This window comes from Hypomesus nipponensis, chromosome 6 (assembly GCF_054491055.1).
Source record: "Hypomesus nipponensis isolate SF chromosome 6, ASM5449105v1, whole genome shotgun sequence".
NCBI lineage: Eukaryota > Metazoa > Chordata > Actinopteri > Osmeriformes > Osmeridae > Hypomesus > Hypomesus nipponensis.
The window spans coordinates 16355176-16374527 of NC_140366.1; the positions used below are offsets into that span (position 1 = coordinate 16355176).

Below are 19352 nucleotides of genomic sequence, written 5' to 3' on the forward strand. Positions count from 1 at the left end.
ATGTGTCCACTTGGCAAACTACTGTGCTGTAGCCTCTTTAGCTGACTTCAAGCCAGAACACTGTAACCATACATGCAGACCTGTCGGCAGTCTTTGTTCACTCATACATCACAGAGACAAATAAGGCCGCTTGGTTGAATTTAGTTAAATTGAAGTCGATGTATATCTTAGCTTACATTCTTTTCTTCTCACCCCACACTACACCATCCCTCCCTCCCTTTTTTCTTCCTTCTAGTTCTCTCTTCCTCTCTTTCTCTAAAGAACAGTGATTCACTGGGGTGTACAAGCACAATGTATCAGCGTGGAATTTCAAAGGGGAAGAGACACACAAAAACCAACACATGGACACACACAAACACACACAACAGAGGCTGGAGGATGTGGCCAAGCGAGTAAACAAATTTCTCTTCAGGGTCATGGAACTATTTGTTCAGAGTAGTAACGTGTCCTTGCATTACCAAGATACTAATGCATTTTGCAAGGCTGGATAAAGTATTACGAAAACAATTATAAAAAATATATATATATTATTATATTTCATACATGTATGTATTCTCTAATTGCATTTCAGTCAAGACACGTATTGATTTGACCATTTATTAATTACCATAGACATGGAAATTGGTTTGACTTTGGTGGAGTGAATGTATCTAGGGGAAGCACTCCCTGCCTTTTAGTATTAGAGAGCAACATGTATATTGCAGGGAGCAAGTACTTCCCCCCTGATAAGACAGTAACATGCAGAACACGAGGGAGATGTGGAGGGCGGCACAACAACCGGGGGTGAGTGCATGTATATCCGTGCAGCATTTATAATGCCGGCTTATTAGATAGGGACCTATGGGCTTGAAGTAACAGGTAGTTGAGCTCAGGTGGCTGAGCGGTTAGAAAAGTGGGCTTGTAATCAGAAGGTTGCCGGTTTGATACCTGGCCGTAAAAAAATTGCGTTGTGTCCTTGGGCGAGGCTCTTCACCCTACTTGCCTCGGGGGGGGAATGTCCCTGTACTTACTGTAAGTCGCTCTGGATAAGAGCGTCTGCTAAATGACTCAATGTAAATGTAGTTAATGCGTGGGATGAGGCACTGCCTGAGTGCCATGCCTGAAGTCTTTGCTTAGTCAACCAGAACGAGAACACACTCAATTCTTCAACTGTTTTTTCTTTATACTTTTTAATCTTGGTGAAATATTCTCGTAGTGAATTTTCTCAGGAATTCACTGCAAGGGTTTACATTTGATATATAAACCACAGCACACCATCTTAAATCAGTAAAGTTATTTATTACCCTGTTGATTAGAAGGCTCTTGCACACATACTCCCAAACAATGAGTACAGCAATGACACCTCAAAACACAATTTGAAAACTGATGTCGTCATCCATCAACCAATCTTCACGAAGTATCGTTTTCTTCTGTAGAGAAAAAAAAGACGTCAAACTTTGCTTGTGTTTGAAGTTAAGTAAAAACGTAAGAAAATCACTTAAAGTCAATAGTGTCAGAACTCGGCAGTTCCAACGTAACAACATATAGATACTATAGGTACTGCTATATAGTTACATGATGGTTAGGGTAAACCGTTGGCCTGACTACTTACAGCAATTGTAGAGCTTGTTGATCCTCTGAACGTCGATTGCAGACATAGCAACTCTCTGGCCAATATCGACATTGGCGTTGGGGATGGGTATGATTGTTGGTTTGGTCCTGTCTTCTGCAAAGGCGTACCTGGAGAAAGAGAATCATCTGACTGAAGATGATACTGCACTATAGCACTATTGGTATGTTTACAGCGTGAACACTGTTTATTTGTTGCTTCGGAAGAAAGTGTCTGCTTTGTTCCCCTTACTTGTCGTAGTGCATGATGGAGGAGTAGTCATAAGGAGTATTCAAGTTGTTAGTGTCTTCCTTTGCAAAATCCGAAGCTGTCAAGGCAAAGAATATGTTAGAGTAAGCACGCTAAAAGCATCCTACACTTATTAATTGGGTGATGGTTCTCATGTCTAGACCTGAAATAGTTTCTGTTCTGTCTTTACAGTAGACCATGTGGCGGTTCACATTACCAGTCTCACATCAAAATAAACTTGGTATATGTTTTGGTGAACAAGGATACAAATCGGCCAGACATCTAAAGACACGTCATCACACAGTACGTAGTGTACGTGAGCTGAATCCTCACGGCTGCGCACGTTGCTCCAGTCGATCCTGACGTAATTATCCCGGTCACTCCTGGTGTGCTCGTGGAAGAAGCCCAGAGAGTGAATCAGCTCATGTTGGATGATGCCTTTCTGAAGGCAGCCAGCTTTGGACAGAGACACAGTCTGTTTGTCCCCGTAACACCCTATGCCAGAGAAACACCTGAGAGAAGACATACAGTATGACGGAGGGCTCTCATTGGCTGCATTGAACTGCCATAACATCCAATGGCACAACCGATTACCATGCTGTGACGCTCACCAGTCGTAGTGTCATGGATGTGATTCATTACTGCTCATGTACATTTAACATTTAGAGATTTAGCAGACGCTGTTATCCAGAGCGACTTACAGTGAGTACAGGGACATTCCCCCCGAGGCGAGTAGGGTGAAGTGCCTTGCCCAAGGACATAACGTAGTTTTTCACAGCCGGGAATTGAACCGGCAACCTTCTGATTACTAGCCCGATTCCCTAACCGCTCAGCCCCCTGACTCTCCTACTGGAGAGCTTATCCTGGTCCAAAATTCCAATTCACTATGTAGGCTATAGTACATTTGTGGCCATACATTTTGGCAATGACAAATGTAGTGTTTTGCAAATTTAGCTGGTTCAGTATTTGAGGAAATTGTTTTCACATGTTTCTATAGAATACTGCAATACAATAAGGTATATTTCATATTTTGGGGGGAAAACTTTTCAATACATGCAAATAGTCCCCTCTTTTACAGCAGTCAATCTGCTCTTAAAATCCAATCAGAATGATAGTGATTTCACCTGGCTAGAACTAGTTCACACTTTCCCCTGTGCTGATGATATGACTTACTGAAATTATGTCTGCAGTCATTTTATGCCAAGGCCCAGCAAACTTTGCAAACACAAAATGTATGTCGCTCCCAATACTTTTGGCCACGGCTGTAATAGTTGTCGTACACGTGAATGATCTGCCGAACATCGAGGTTGTGGACGTGGAAGCCATGGGCTTGCTGCTCACCCATTTTTGGGTATGATGTGGAGGTACGCCGACTGCTGCTTACGCGGAACGAAACGGACGCAGGTTTGTGAGGCAAAGTCCTTCATAGAATATTCGATGTAGTCTTTCTCAACCTGTGCTGTGAGGGTGTATAAGAGCCAAGAGAGAGAGAGAGAGACAACAGTGCTTGAAACTAACACACAGACAAACATGGTATTAACAATGAACTAATTAGTATTATAATTGTTTTTTAATACTTGTTTGATAATAACTGCTATACCAAAGACTGAATATGTTCACTTACAATAGAGACTGTCTATTATGTAGGGAACCTCCACCTTCCCATTTGGACTCTTTTTCCAGAGACAACTGTTAGCATTTCCAGTGCATTTAATAGCAGTCCTGGTTTTCGGTGTAGCAATGTCTCCCTCCAGAAAAAACTGATTAGAGTCTGGGTAGAAACAGAGAACACAGAAAGATCTAGATCATTCTCCAGTCAGAGACAGTATGACACAAAAGATCATTTATAACTGTCGACACCACTTGTGACAAACTGGAAGTGGGAATACATTTGAGTTTAAATGAGTATAAACGCCTTATCTTAAAGATAGATTTATACATGTCTTAAATTTTCCCTAAAACATACCTTTGTTAATCTGTAGAATGGTGTGGTTGGATTTCTCAAATTTATGAGCCCCTATGTGGACTTCACGTGGATCTAAGGAGTAGAATGGAACAAAGTCTGCATGTTTTTTACATCAGAGATGCAATGTCAGTCCTGCTCTCTTGGTTTCAAGCAGTCTGCAAACACCCTCAACAATCTGGCCCTGTTGGTCTTGAAAAAGACCAAGTCTTCTTTGACTTAATTTATGAATGACTGTCATAATTTCTTTCCAAGAGTTGAGAGCTAACTTACAATTTTGTTCAACTCAAACAAGGAATGCCTAGAAAATTGAAATTATGTTCATATTGTCCCAATTATTCTGTTTGTGTGGAAATAAATACACAGCCTTGCTTATTGGGCCTCATTCTCGAACGCAGTTAAGAATTTAAGAAGGAATTCTTCTGAATTGGATTTAGGAAAACATTTGCCATTCATGAAAATGTTCTCATCTGGGATTTGTTCTGAACTTCAGAAGACTTTCCAAACTCGAAATAGCAGTTGTAAATCGGCCAGAGTTGTCTCAAATGCGATTCCTTAAAAAAACAAGGATTAAAGGAATCGCATTTAAGAAAATTCTGTGTTTGAAGTGTTAAAGAAGTTATAAGAAATTGTTGGTGATTGCGTTCACATCAACTCTAGACTATGGCAAGCCATTTTATCATTTAACCAATGAATTACTGATATCCAAAATTCGAGTTCTTGATATCATGAATTGCATTTTGGATATCAAAAATTCAATTTTGGATATCAAGAATTAAAAGCTGGATATCAACAATTCGAATTCTTGATATCAACAATTCATTGGTTAAATGATAAAACAGCTTGCCATAACAGACATCCTCGGATTTAAACAATTATAATAATTAACCTTGCTTAGTGTGCACACCGTTAGATCCAGTGGAGAACAATTCCACTGCTCATCTTACTGGTATGATGTTGCACTGATGCACCGGTTGCTTTTTTGCTTTTAACTTGCGTTCCTGTTGCTTTCCTAATTGTGTCAATTCTGACTACACACGTCACTGCTGTTGCGTGCCCTTATAAGGAGCTGTCGGGGTGTGTGTGTATGCAAATTCAGGAGCACGAGGACGCGCTTTTAATTAAAAGAATTCTTCCCGGGGTGCACTGCTCACAAAACTTCTGCTGCGTAGAAACACATTTTCAAGCGTTCATGAATTTGGCGGATGTCTTATTCTTACGTTGTTTTTCCGAAGCCCGCAAGAAACATTTCAGAAGAAACTTCAGAAAATGTTCGAGAATGAGGCCCAATAAATTGGCCGAGCGTCTTAAGATGGTCTTCATCTGCTTTTCAGGCCTGGGTCTTGAGAGTTCAGTGATCGTCCAGGTTGCAAGGCAGGAAACAGACACACAACAACCGACGGAGCACTCACCTTTTTTCTAGAGAGAACAAAGAAATAATAGGTTAGGAAGGCACCATGCAAAAACAGCATGTCACTTGATCTTACCTAAGGAGGATTCAGGTCTTACCTCTGCAGGAAGGTCCTGTGAAAGAGCCAGCGAAACCAGCAGTAGAAGCATTGCCGTTTTTCTGTTGTCCATCATTGTGGGATCCATGAATGGTTCCTTGTCTGTGATTGCAGAAGATCATTGTCCACCAACTGGGCTGGGTTGAGTTAATATACTGCTGGGCCACAGGGTTATCCATGCGAGGATTAGACAGCAGTCAATCCTTGTACTCATAGAAAAGCTAATGAAGGGAGTATTCTTCAGAACTACTTCTACAAACATTTGATCCACGTTGGTCGTATTACAGTGTGTATATTTACTTAAGGGTCAGACTGCTTTGCCTGCAGCTTTACTCCTGGGAAGGTAAGGGAGTGTCTGATTAGGGCTCAGAAGGTAAAGTTACAACTTCCTTCCTGCTCAATAACTGGGCTGCTGTAAACACTATTTAGCCAACAAACAAACAGTGATGATGGTGGGTGGAATTAAATACTGTTGTATACATACCTGCATATTCTGCAGAGTCTATAATGAAAAGAAAAAAAACATTAAAACAGTCAAACATCTCTCTGTTGAGCTCTTCATTTTCTCCCCATGGATATTCAGATTTATTTGATTCCTGACCAGTATATCACAAGGATCCAATATAATATTTACAGGTGGAAGACGGATGTTTTTTGTATTCACAACACAATAAAACCGTTAGTAACAAGGTTTGTCCCAAGTCAAGGCCAACAGCTTAAAAATGAGATTTCATCACACCAGTCTTGATAATGGGACTGTCTGTTGTAAATCATATTAATGTGGACTTTCATGATGGATGGAACAGAGTGGTGTTGTGCCTTTTGTGTACATTTGTGCATTTCACTCGTGTGTGTGTGTGTTTACGCACTGGTATGTGTGTGTTTCACAATCGGATAACTCGGTTGGTTGCACAGGTAATCCAGTTGGAGTTTTAGAGTCCGCACAGTGCAGGAATAAGGCTCAGTGATGTATGGCACATCCCTTCTTCTGTGCTTTATGACAAATGTCTTCCAGAGGAACCAAATCTTATTGAGTCAAGCCCTCTGTGTACGTTTGGCCACAAACAAGGTTTGAGCTCGTCTCTAAATGACTGTGGTCAACAAAAGAGAGACAGTTGTCTGTAGAGCAAAACATCTTTGAGCTCTGCTTTCTTCTGAGAACATGTTGCTGTTGATTTGCTTTAGTTGATAGAACTGGTTTAGCTACATGGTGTTTTACTAAGTGCAGGCAGATTGGATATAGAAAACCACCCAGTTACTTCTCTGCCTTCTCCTTCTATTATCCTGTTAACTATGTCTCCATCTTTGTGTCTTATGGTGAGCCGGCAAGCTGAGGACAACAGTCAATGAGCAATATCAATTTACCTAATGGACTATTAGACAATGTGCTTAACATTTAGAGTCACTGTAGTGGTGTTGAATGGCATAGAGCCAGACTGGGTGTCCAGGATTGGGCTGTTAATAGGCTGCATTCACCCTGAGGGTTTGTTCTCATTGCTACAGCCTCTTACCTCCTTCCTACAGCACAATCACATCCAACCCAGACACCACCTTTCAGTCTGTCAATTCAGCACACAGTTGTTAATCAAACAAGCTAATTCATTCTGAAATGTCATGCAAGGTGCAAATAAATAAATTACAGTGTGTTGTAGGGCTGGATTGGAAGCCTCCGGTTTGGTCTAGCCTCCGTCTAAGGCTCGGAAATTCAAATGCAGTCTGAGGACCATGGGAATGTTGTCTTGGTCTGATGGTAGCTCTGCCTTGGTTAGTGGGCAACAGTGTTGTGCGCCATGGCAAGTCATGAGCACTCTGAAGAAGCGAGAAAGAGAGTTAGTTTGCTACATCCAGTCGTGAAAAAGCAAGTCAAATATTTATCCTGCCCCAACAAAATGGAGTGTGTAGCTTTACCAACAATGCTGCTGTAGTGGTGACAGTCAATCTTGGTTTGTACACACTGCACTGTGTTAGTGCTAATTAGCTAACAAACAAACAAAGAAAAAAAAAAAAACATTGGATTTGAACACTTGTAATTGCCGTGAATGACAACACTTGTATGAGCCCATGAATTGTAAATGATACAAAGTATGTACTGTAGCAATATAAAAGTAATGCAATCGATTAAGCTACTTATTAATATTGTCTGAAAGACGATATCTGAGATGTCAGTCTAAGTGGTCCATTGAGTGTGAAATGTTATGTTAATGTATCCTGCAAATTGTCAAATTAAACCAGGAAGATTAATAATTTAAACACATCACTGATCACCATTGAGGATTGCGTGCATTCTTTAATTTTACACAATAATACATTTCTGGTCCGAGTAATGCGAATGTAAGACTTTCTAGATTCTATCCCTCCAGGAATGATTGGTTTACCAAGGCAAGTAGGTCATTTCCATCTTTCCATGTTCCTGGTATTAGATTCCCTGTGCCAAGCATGTCCAGGAGCATAGCTTGGTGAGAGATCTCCAAAGCTATTCCTTCCCGGGTTAGAATAATGAGGTTTTAGGGGCCGCTGGCAGGGTTTAGCTGTATAACTCCCCAGCGAAAGTGTTTTGGATAGAACACACACACACACACACATTCACACACATACACAGCTATGGAAGGGTTATGGATAGAACATACACACACACACCCCTCTGGAAGGGTTATGGATAGCCTTGGATAAGCCTGCCAGCAGGCAACCCCATCAGCCCGCCTGCACCATGGGCATTGATAGGACGATCTGTTTGCTCCAGGGTCACAGCAGCCAATCATTGGAGAGTTTCTTGGCCGGCTACTCAAAATCTTCTGAGGGTTGCCAGATACTCCATCCTTAGTGAGCCCATTCTGGCTTGCAGTAGCCAACCATGAAGAGAGCTTCTGGCTGACAGTAGCCAATCACCCCGATGCTGGCTGGTTTCAGCCTATCACTATTCAGTAGAGCTGTTTGGATGCAGCCAATCTGGGCTTTATCCGCCCCTACAGATGTCTGATTAGTGTTGTTTAGGGAAATCAAGCGACACAACAGGGTTGCCATGCCAATGTGGCATCACAAACGAAAGAACTGGTAGATTGGATAGAGAAACCCGAGTGGCTTAGTCAGCTGTAGCACTGCGATACTGTGTGTGTGTGTGTGTGTGGTATGTATGTGTGCGTGTGTGTATGATTTCTGTGTAGTGTACATACTGTTTACTTGAAAGTTTAGCGAGAAGTTTACAGAGGTATTAGGGGGCCCGTTAGGATGCCTGTTTAAAAACAAAACTTGGTTAAGGCCTTTGGTAAGGCTCTGTTAAGTGAAGATAGTAACTGAAGATAAGAAGTATAGATTTACCACCCTTGACTCCTGAACATCTATAACTTTATTGTCTTATTATGGGAACATAAACTTGTCTTGACTGAAAGAAGACTGTGTGCACTAAACCAAGGATACACATAAAACACACTGACAATGGCTGTTGTTGCATTTTACGATCGCATAACAATGTGATAGCGTTATAAGAATGATGACGACGTGGCGCGCTCATGTATACACAAACCTTTTCATTTTCGGAGTTGACTAATGAAGTGGAAAGAGACAAGGTCGGGTAGCTGTTTTCTATGATGAGCTCATACAAACTAGGCTTCGGCTCGTAAATATCTTAGTGCGCGTTTGTCACAGGCATCAGCATTTGCTCACATCAGTCGTTCTAAAAGTTTGGTCCGCGGACCACTGGTGGTCCGCCATTGCCCCCGTAGTGGTCCGCAACGGCCACGATTAAATTATTGCGACATTTCTAGCATACAACTCAGAACGAAGAAAACAGTCAGTAGTTTAGCCTATTAAAATGGGCTACACGCGTTCCGCATTCTGACATCGCAGCCTCTGCATGGGTTGTACCAGAGCCTCTCTGGTTGTACCATGTGAGGGAGTTATCCCCTCCCAAATACAGTTGGTTGGGTCCATAGCCCGTCTTTTCAAAAAAAAAAAAAAAAAAAAAATTCTCAGATAGGCTACCGATTGCTGGGCAGGGCGGCCCAACCGTAACGATATGGCATCGATAGTGATGGCATCACTAGACAAACTACCAATTGAAAAACGTCTGTTTATTTTACATAAATCTCCCAAAACTATTTTGCGCTAAAATAATGGCCAAACATTTTGAGTGGAAATCCCTATCTGCATCACATCGAACCCATATGTCCTAGGTTTGGGTTAAGATATTTACAACGTCTGGCTCCATGCCTGATTAACACTGGGATCGTTAAGCAGTCTCAAAACGTGTATTTCGTTTTAGCGGAAATTATAATTAGAGGAATAGCCTACATTATCCGTTTGAAAATCATGTGCCGCTAACAATTGTATGGCGCTAGGCCTGGAGGCCTGTTGTTCCGGGGATATAGGCCTAGATGGTCCGCGAGTTTTTATTTTTTGGCCAAGTGGTCTTTGGTCTGAAAAAGTTTGAGAAACACTGTCTCACATGTTCCCACTGTTGAACTTTTGTTGGATTTTGTTGTTGTTCTGGTGTGGTGCTCTGATTTAGATCCAGCTGGTTTGTGAATATGTGACTCATCTGGTCTGGCGAAAGGTGACGGCGCGCTGGGCAAAACTCCGCGTTTACTTTCGCTATACGGTTTGAGGTCGAACATCTGTTTGGTCAAAACAAACATTTCAGTTTGTTTAAATGTTGCACAGACGTAGTTTAGCTCTATTTTTAACCACCCCAAATTCCATCTACTATTGACAAGAGCTAGGGAATATTAGACAGAAATTAGAGCAAGGTTAATGGTTTGCTCATACAGAAGACTTTTCGTATTGGTTAGGGTTGCGTTTAACTGATGGAGACGGACAAATAAATCCGTCTAGAAAAGTCTGTTGCAGATTGCCATCGCGGTGAACAATGACTCGTAGAGTGTTCAGGTTTTGCTTCAGATCCGGTTGTTCTCAAACCTCATTCAACTAGTTAAAGACACATCGGAACCACTTCTGCTAGCATTTACACGCGTAGAGCCTTCTCACGTTCGTCCAACACGGAGAAATACGCCGAAGATCATGCTATCCTGCATCACACCAGACAGCATTGGCTGAGCGTGGACTACAGATTCTGTCTGGCCTAAGGTAGTGTCAGGACCATGGACAGCTACTTTCACAGTACTGCTCTGTCTTCTCTCCAAGCAAGCTGCTCTGCCCTAGGATCTCTACTGAGCATGTAGCAGCAGTTGCATATGTGTCTGAATTTGAATGCTTATATGCATCTATAGTATGTACAAGGTTATGGAAAGGATGCCCCCAAGTCAGCACAACCTGCTTGATTGGAGGCGCCGTTGCTAAGACACAACTCCTTGATCTGTCTCCCCGACCCTGGCACTACAGACCAATGAGAACAGCAGCTTCATCGACAGCTCTCCTTCACCTTAATTCTCTCAGTGAGTTACCAGAGGACCACTGACCCCTCCCTCACCCTCCTTCTCTAGAGACGTCCTGTACCACTGACCCCTCCCTCACCCTCCTTCTCTAGAGACGTCCTGTACCACTGACCCCTCCCTCTCCTTCACCCTCCTTCTCTAGAGACGTCCTGTACCACTGACCCCTCCCTCTCCTTCACCCTCCTTCTCTAGAGACGTCCTGTACCACTGACCCCTGCCTCACCCTCCTTCTCTAGAGACGTCCTGTACCACTGACCCCTGCCTCACCCTCCTTCTCTAGAGACGTCCTGTACCACTGACCCCTGCCTCACCCTCCTTCTCTAGAGACGTCCTGTACCACTGACCCCTGCCTCACCCTCCTTCTCTAGAGACGTCATGTACCACTGACCCCTGCCTCACCCTCCTTCTCTAGAGACGTCCTGTACCACTGACCCCTGCCTCACCCTCCTTCTCTAGAGACGTCCTGTACCACTGACCCCTGCCTCACCCTCCTTCTCTAGAGACGTCCTGTACCACTGACCCCTGCCTCACCCTCCTTCTCTAGAGACGTCCTGTACCACTGACCCCTGCCTCACCCTCCTTCTCTAGAGACGTCCTGTACCACTGACCCCTGCCTCACCCTCCTTCTCTAGAGACGTCCTGTACCACTGACCCCTGCCTCACCCTCCTTCTCTAGAGACGTCATGTACCACTGACCCCTGCCTCACCCTCCTTCTCTAGAGACGTCCTGTACCACTGACCCCTGCCTCACCCTCCTTCTCTAGAGACGTCCTGTACCACTGACCCCTGCCTCACCCTCCTTCTCTAGAGACGTCCTGTACCACTGACCCCTGCCTCACCCTCCTTCTCTAGAGACGTCCTGTACCACTGACCCCTGCCTCACCCTCCTTCTCTAGAGACGTCCTGTACCACTGACCCCTCCCTCACCCTCCTTCTCTAGAGACGTCCTGTACCACTGACCCCTCCCTCACCCTCCTTCTCTAGAGACGTCCTGTACCACTGACCCCTCCCTCTCCTTCACCCTCCACCTCCTCTCATTCCACTGTGTGCCTCTCCCTGCCCTAATTTCAGTGTGTGTATATATATGTGTGTGTGTGTGTGTGTGTGTGTGTGTTTTTCCAATGATATTGTGACTAGGAATGAAACTGAAACATAATCCCTGACTCATCGTGTGGAACTAGGCAAACTGAAATGCCCAGTTCAGACATGATTAGATATGAATATGACTTGTGTCATGAAAGAGTAATGAGCAAGGGGTTCCTGTACATTTGTAATGACGGTCCTCTTCATTCTGCACCTTTAAAGCTGTCAGATGGCCCTGCTGTGCTGGAGGTGTAATTAGCAGAGCTGTATAAAGGCCTGTGTTCTGCGTTGCCTGTGTGGGTAACTGTCCCACACTGTGTGATAGATGCTCTATGCTGATTGTGCAATCTATACAGAGGGCTCATTTACAATAACAGTTTAGGGAGGGGAGTGCATGCAAGTGCATTAACGGGTTTAATCGATAGACTCTGAGAACCGGTGCTGTGATCACGGTATTGTGATGAGGTATGCATGTCCTTAACCGGCAACCCATACCTAGGCCATGTGTTATAGTTATAGCTACACACCTTTTAAACTCTTTCAGCAGTTATGTCAGGTGCATAGTTGGAGTGTCTTTGTAATACTAGGTGAATTTTAAACGGAACAAGCTGACTGTGTTTAAAAAGCTTTAAAAAGCTGAGTTTGAATATAGCTACGGAGGGGAGAACACTCCAACTCCCTTGTCGTCCATTTGTAAAGTCTGTCCCCTTTTGTGATTGTGGTAGATCTTACTGCTGAAAGGAGGAACTTAACTATGCTCTTTATGCTCCCGTTGTTTGCTGCTATAGATTAGACTATCTCTCATAGTTCTCTTATATACTCTCTCTCATAGTTCTCTTATATACTCTCTCTCATAGTTCTCTTATATACTCTCTCTCATAGTTCTCTTATAGACTCTCTCTCATAGTTCTCTTATAGACTCTCTCCCATAGTTATCTTATAGACTCTCTCTCATAGTTCTCTTATAGACTCTCTCCCTTGGTTATCTTATAGACTCTCTCCCATAGTTCTCTTATATACTCTCTCCGATAGTTCTCTTGTATACTCTCTCTCATAGTTCTCTTATATACTCTCTCTCATAGTTCTCTTATAGACTCTCATAGTTCTCTTATAGACTCTCTCCCATAGTTATCTTATAGACTCTCTCTCATAGTTCTCTTATAGACTCTCTCCCTTGGTTATCTTATAGACTCTCTCCCATAGTTCTCTTATATACTCTCTCCGATAGTTCTCTTGTATACTCTCTCTCATAGTTCTCTTATATACTCTCTCTCATAGTTCTCTTATAGACTCTCATAGTTCTCTTATAGACTCTCTCTCATAGTTCTCTTATAGACTCTCTCTCATAGTTCTCTTATAGACTCTCTCCCTTGGTTATCTTATAGACTCTCTCCCATAGTTCTCTTATATACTCTCTCCGATAGTTCTCTTATATACTCTCTCTCATAGTTCTCTTATAGACTCTCTCCCATAATTCTCTCCCGGTGCAAGTCCACTGTGGTGGTCCAGATTGATAATGGGTTCGTTTGGGAGAGCAGAAACAAAGAGCGGCAATTCATTGTGTTTTGAAATGGCACATTGTGCTCATGTAACATTTCCCTGTCATCATCTCACACTGTCTTTCCCTCCCTCTCTTTCTCTTTTCTTCTTTCCACCTCTTTCTCCCCTTCTCTATCTCCTCCTCACACGCTGAGCAGCACAACGCAGCCAGAAAACGAGCAGAACATGGTTAATGGTCCTGGGGGTTGGTCTGGGGACATTAAGCGATGCAGCAACTAGCCCCAGCTGTTTCAGCTTTTTCACATTCATTTGTGTGTCAAATTGAGAGTTTCTCCCAGTGCCAAAAAACTCCCCCCTCTGCCACTCTGGCAGTCCAGGACCATGGTGACAGGACCGCTTTTAGCCAAATCCAATGTAATCTCCATTGGCGGCAGTGGATGAAGCTGTCTCAGTCAGCCTCAGCAGGGATGGCCTGGCACTCCGCTGGGAACCGTTTGTTCAACATACATTCACAAATGCGGTAGACCCCAGTATGCACACACACAACGGACACACAACGGACACACAACTCACACATGCCAACTTGACACACACACACACACCCCAGTGCTCATGCACACATACAAACACACACACACGCTTGTTCAATCAAATGTATTATGCATGCTCACACACACGCACTCTGTTGCACACACACACACACACACAGTTTGTCGCTGCAGCGAGGGAAGTGATGTTATTGTTGGAGGAGACAACAGAGGCACATCTGGGACTGTCTGCTCTTCGCCTCCAGCACCATCACCACCGTCACAGCTGAGAGGAGGGGAGGAGGGGACGGGTGACACTGCAGCGACAGACCCAGCCTAACGCACGCAGAGTGAGCAACACGGCTACAAGCTGTCAACCCCTCCACAACCTCGGTGATGCGCTCTCAAGCTTGCATTGTGTGCACCATTCCGATTGCAGCATTCTACAGATGCATAACCTTCAACGAGAGGCCAGTGTCCTACACTCTACTGTCTTGGGTCAATCTGAACTACGCGTGGAATGAGCAAGCCGTGACCTGCCGTCCATACGAGTTATCCTCGTCTCACTGCGCGGGGGGAGGCATGGTTACTCATATAGCATGCTTGAGCGGTCACAAACGAGTCATCTATTAGACACGGCCTCTATGAGTACAGCACTTTACAAGCAATTGACCTGGCACTATCAGGTCAAGACCGGCCCTCCACCTGGGCCCTTGTCTTTGACAGATCAAACCCAGAGGCAGGTGGCCCTCGGCGGGCTCGAAACGCGCCCAGGCACAGGCCTCTCCCAGGCAGGGAGGTCCAGGGTTTTGTTTGCTGATTGTTCCCTCAACCTTGGTGGTCTCGGGGGCCCTACCAGCATCTGCAGGACCCGGTTGAGGGGATAATGAACCCGTTGGGTTCTGCCGTTTCACTGATTAATTGATACCCACGGTCTGTTTTCACCGTCAACCATCGCTTCTGACATCGCTCCGCTTGACCTCTTGCCCCCCATGCATTAACAGGGACAGTGGCTGTCCTGTTTACGGAGATTATGCGATGGAAAATCGTTTTGGATGGACCAAACGTGTGATGAGGGAAGTGAATATTGAGAAGTGTAGCATGGTAACTGTTGTTTAGACGTTCAGTGATTGAAACAGTGTTTAGTACATGTAGCAGGACATTACAAACTATTACAGGAAGCACATCTTTATAATAAGCTTAACATGCAAACAATACACCAGTTCTCACTGTCAATGTTCCTTATTACAGTACAGAGTACCTGTGCACGCCTGATGTAAACACTGTTTGCTCTAAACAAACATGTTAGCAAGCGTGTGCCTGCAAGCGTTTGTGCGTGTGAGCATTTGGATGTGAATTTGTGCAAACTAGGTAATTAATTACTGGCGTTTCTCCGGTTTAGTGTGCAGTGTGGCGGACTGATAGCATGTTGTTCAGATGCTGGCTTATTGAAGTAAATTGCATTAGCACCATGTTCTCTGTGTGCCCCAGGGTCTTCGTCTTAGCCTTTGTTTTAAGTGGAAGCCTTGTGCGCAGGTCCCAAGGTAATGCCCAGCCTGGCATTCAATTCTCCACATCCCCCCCCGGAATGAGACTCCACTAGTGGATCTAGCTCCTAATGGAGAAAGCCACAATGAGGCCCAGTCCTCGAGGACAAGCAGTTAGCATTACCGTGCTAGCATCCATCTCAGTCTTAATCAATCTGCGTAGCATTTAGCCTGGTTGCAAACTCACTAAAGGGCATTAAGCTAACAAGCTGAGGGAGACTGACTGAATGAGACAATGAGAGAGAGAGAGAGAGAGAGAGAGAGAGAGAGAGAGGGGGGGGGGGGAGGGGCAGGGGCAGGGGGAGGAAGAGGCAGGGGGGAGAGGGGAGAGAGAGAGTTAGAAGAAAAGATAGAAAGAAGGGCAAAAGAGAGAAGAAAAGACAGAAAGAGAGAGAGAGAGGACAAGTGGTTAACGCGTGTGGTGAGGATGCGCTGGGGCTGAGACTCCCAGAGCACCCTGGAGCAGGGCTGTTTCTGTGCTTATTAGTCTTCCAGGATGCATGGAGAGGTAGACATGGGTCTGTCAAAACACACTACTGTGTTCACATTCTACCATTCATTCTACCCAAGCCATGTTGGGTAGAATGAATTCAACAAATTCATCTTGAATTGCCACTTCACCTCTAATCGATGACATACAATGCTATCCTTGCATCCGAGTAGGCCTTACACATCCTCAGGCTCGCCTACTGCTACTAACTGATTGCATGAGAGGGAACGAGGGACTTTAACCTGAGCTGACCCCTCATCTCCTGGTTTGCCCCTTGAGCCTTTTATACAAGGGTTGACTGTGGGAGCTTCAGTTCTCATGACCATCAACAGGGTCAGTGGAGCAGAGCAGAAATACAGCACACTCCTGCCCGGTGGTTACCAGGTGTGGTGGTCATCTGGGAGCGGTTTGGAGTGAAGAGTTCAATGTGGCTCAGCAGAGTAGGAAAGAGAGAGAGAGATCATGTTGGAGGGATTCAGGTTGTGCAGTTCTCTCCATGATCTCACCTCAGTGTCCTCCTTTAACGTCAACACCAACGCCACCGACTGGGGGACCCATCACACGTGAATCTCATTTTGACCTTGTTCCTCCTCAAGGCGGGGGCTCATGTCTGCGGTGGATAAACCGTGCCCTTGGTGAGAGCGTTAGTCTGTCGTGTCAGCCGGCAGTGGGTCATTGGTGCACTCAGGGCAACCGTTACATCAGGATGGCAGAAATCGATGAATGAAAAGCACCAGGCTTTCCTCGGCAGTGCTGCTGTTCGGCCCTGACTGATAACCTGACTGTCAGAGTCTCAGCTGATGGTATCAGGATCGATTGGGATTCACCTCTTGTGAATCAAGGGGAAGGGTCGATGATGGCCAATGACGATGCACCAGGCAGATGACAAATGAGGGACCTCATCATTTCGCACAATATCTGTCTCTCACGATACCTTCTTTAGAGTACATTTATAACGTATGCAATGTAAGCTCCCGTACTAAAGTATGTCAGAAAATCTCAGCTGAAAGGCAGTTATTTTTTTTCCTCAAAGACTGCATCGACAGTTAGCTTACTTCTACAAATGTAGTCGTCCGGTCTATAATCATGCGAAATCCCTTTGTGACATGTGAGAAAAATGTATGAAAATGTGTTCATAATAATGTTTTGAAACTCACTCACTTTTACCCCCGTCTTCTCCACAGCGCCCCCTACTGTTCGTATCGTGCACTCTGGCCATGCCTGTAACGTGGAGGAGGAACGCCACACAGAGAGGGTGTATACCATCCGAGAGGGGGAGACCCTGGAGCTCACCTGCCTGGTCACCGGACACCCACGGCCTCAGGTGAAACCGCTAACAACTGCTAACAATAACAACTTAAAACATTTTTTTTTTACCTGCAACCTCTTTATCTGCTCAACCCCTGGGCTATACCCATCCACATCGCCAGCTATAGCTATACTGATGAGGAATATATCTTAAATGTCGTCTTAGTACAGCGTCCAAAATGAGAAATGGCGGGGGAAATGTCACATCGGTTTCACCACTAGCTTTAGGAAATAACCTATATCAGATGTGAGCTTCACTTCTTAATTTTCCCTCTCAGTCTCTTCAGCGTTGTTCTACATCAACAGTGCAAAGCGGCACTCCACACGCCGTCCCACCAACCTGGCTTAAAAGTTTAATCCCTCAATTATTGACGGTCCATATTGCATTGTGCACCTGCATATTCATAATTAAAGCTGGCAGTGCTAATGAGACTGTGAACACAAAGCAGCCAATGTGTCTTGCCAAAGGAAAAAGAGCCATTGAGAAAATGCTCTACGTTTTATGAATCCACCAGGGAGAAGATAGTGACCGAACAACCCAGCAAGAAGATTTCTCCTAAGCTCTCCATTTAATTTAGGTCTCTTGTTTGAACCAATTAAAATGCTCTGAGGGGAGAAAGGTTTTGATTGGCCCTCGACTTGCTTCCATCCCCTATTCTCCAGAATGACATGTCAGAGCTTCTCTGTAGAGAACAGCAGCCCAGAGACACGCAGTAGTAGTTATGAAATGGCTTGACACAGGCAGTTTGCATGTCAAGACAGGCACAAACCAGTTAACAATCAGTTATGTGGTATCTGTGCTATCAATCAGTGGGAAGTGCACACCATAACCTTTGGAACATTTGTCCAACGTCAAATCCAATTTGCTTGATTAGACAAATTAAACGGAACGCAGCAGTATCATGGGACAGGATTGTTTCCATTTACATGAATTAATATTTAATTAGCCTTTTGATCGATACACTGCCTATTAGTTTGTACACTTCCTTTCTGAGAGCTGATGTGGCAAGGCTATTGATTTTTATATTTCAATTGAAAAGGTGAGGCCTCCTAAATTAGCGATGCACTCCTAACATGCCAGTCATTTCCAGGCACCCGCTCAGGGCTCCGACTCCCGACTTTTGTGTCTTTCTGCTTAATTACAATTTGAGGAAAGAACCGAGTGAGGGGGAGAGGAGGAGATCAAAGGGCTTACATGGCTGTGTAGCAAGAGAAGCAGGATTTCCTTTGAAATGGAGTCATTATGGGTCCCTCTCACATCCTCTGGAAGACTCAGAGGAGTTTTGGTCTCTGTGGGTTTAGGGATGGATCTGTTTTGTCACTGCTGGTGCTGGAGGGGGTAAGGCGGGATGGGGCAGAGGTGAAGAGCTGTGGAGGCTCTTATTGGAGGCGTGGGGAGGGGGTGCGGAGGGTGTGCGGAGGGTGTTAAGGTAGACCCGAGTCTTAATTTGTAAGGTTGATAGAACCTAGTGTTGAACCTCATCAAGAACAGACTTTTAAGTAGACAAGAAATATGACTGAACTTTTCATTTGAATTAAAATTTAATCTAAAAGTTCATAGTCTTTGTTTTTTGTCCGTTTGGCAAAGTTCTGTGACTTCACCCTCCTTCTAATTTGTTCGAACTCTTCCTTCTTCCAAGAGAATATCTGAGATCGAGTAAGCAATTACTCAGTGCAAAGGTTGCTCTGTACTTTTAATCAGACAGAAGTTTTGATTAGAGGGGTAGAAAATTCTCATGTAAGTCATATAAATGACAGATGCTGTATAACTACATAGCAATTTTTTTTTCTCCTTAACCTCAGATCTAAAGTTGAATTACAGTTAATCAAATAGGTTTTATTGTGTGATATAATTTTGCAAGTTTGACCTGAACTATACTGTGGCTCATCAAAAAATGCCCTCCTCTGCTATAGTACATGTTTGGGTATTTATAGCACCACCAGCCTGCGAAAGCGCAGAGGTCATTTGTAGCCTAAACAGGGACTTTGTTGGCAATTTCACCAACATTTAATTCTTTTCATGTCTATCAATATCTGCACTCTTTAAATTACCCAGACTCCCCTCAGGCTCCTCCACTGATGGAAACTCTGGATTCTGTCCAACCAGACGGCAGCTTTCTCGGAGCTGGTCTTGCGACCGGCCTGACCACCCACCAGGAAACAGGCTCTTTCTAATAATAACACGCCAACACGCCCACACAC

General features: G+C 44.4%; 2 protein-coding genes across 2 annotated transcripts in view; one reads left to right on the plus strand and one right to left on the minus strand.

The window, feature by feature from the left end:
* Positions 1-19352, plus strand: part of LOC146287356 (MAM domain-containing glycosylphosphatidylinositol anchor protein 2) — a 124405-nt gene that overhangs the window by 24572 nt on the left and 80481 nt on the right. The window contains exon 2 of the mRNA XM_084700024.1: positions 17027-17166. Within this exon, the coding sequence (XP_084556150.1) occupies positions 17027-17166 (140 nt within the window). The remainder of the gene's footprint in view (positions 1-17026; positions 17167-19352) is intronic.
* Positions 1263-5425, minus strand: LOC146287357 (low choriolytic enzyme-like). The gene is made up of 9 exons (XM_084699589.1): positions 5310-5425; positions 5213-5219; positions 3804-3875; positions 3462-3608; positions 3179-3296; positions 2171-2349; positions 1841-1916; positions 1592-1719; positions 1263-1409 (listed from the first exon to the last, which is right to left on the minus strand). Coding segments are annotated over exons 1-9 (816 nt in total). The 5' UTR covers positions 5397-5425; the 3' UTR covers positions 1263-1407.

What these genes read in the sequence shown, in the direction of transcription:
- LOC146287357 (XM_084699589.1), bottom strand. Translation starts at nt 5,396, where the DNA reads ATGGATCCCACAATGATGGACAACAGAAAAACGGCAATGCTTCTACTG. An exon ending in CATAATAGACAGTCTCTATT is followed by an intron (nt 3,297 to 3,461) that starts GTAAGTGAACAT and finishes ACACCCTCACAG; the next exon opens with CACAGGTTGAGAAAGACTAC. An exon ending in CACATCATACCCAAAAATGG is followed by an intron (nt 2,350 to 3,178) that starts GTGAGCAGCAAG and finishes GTCTTCTCTCAG; the next exon opens with GTGTTTCTCTGGCATAGGGT.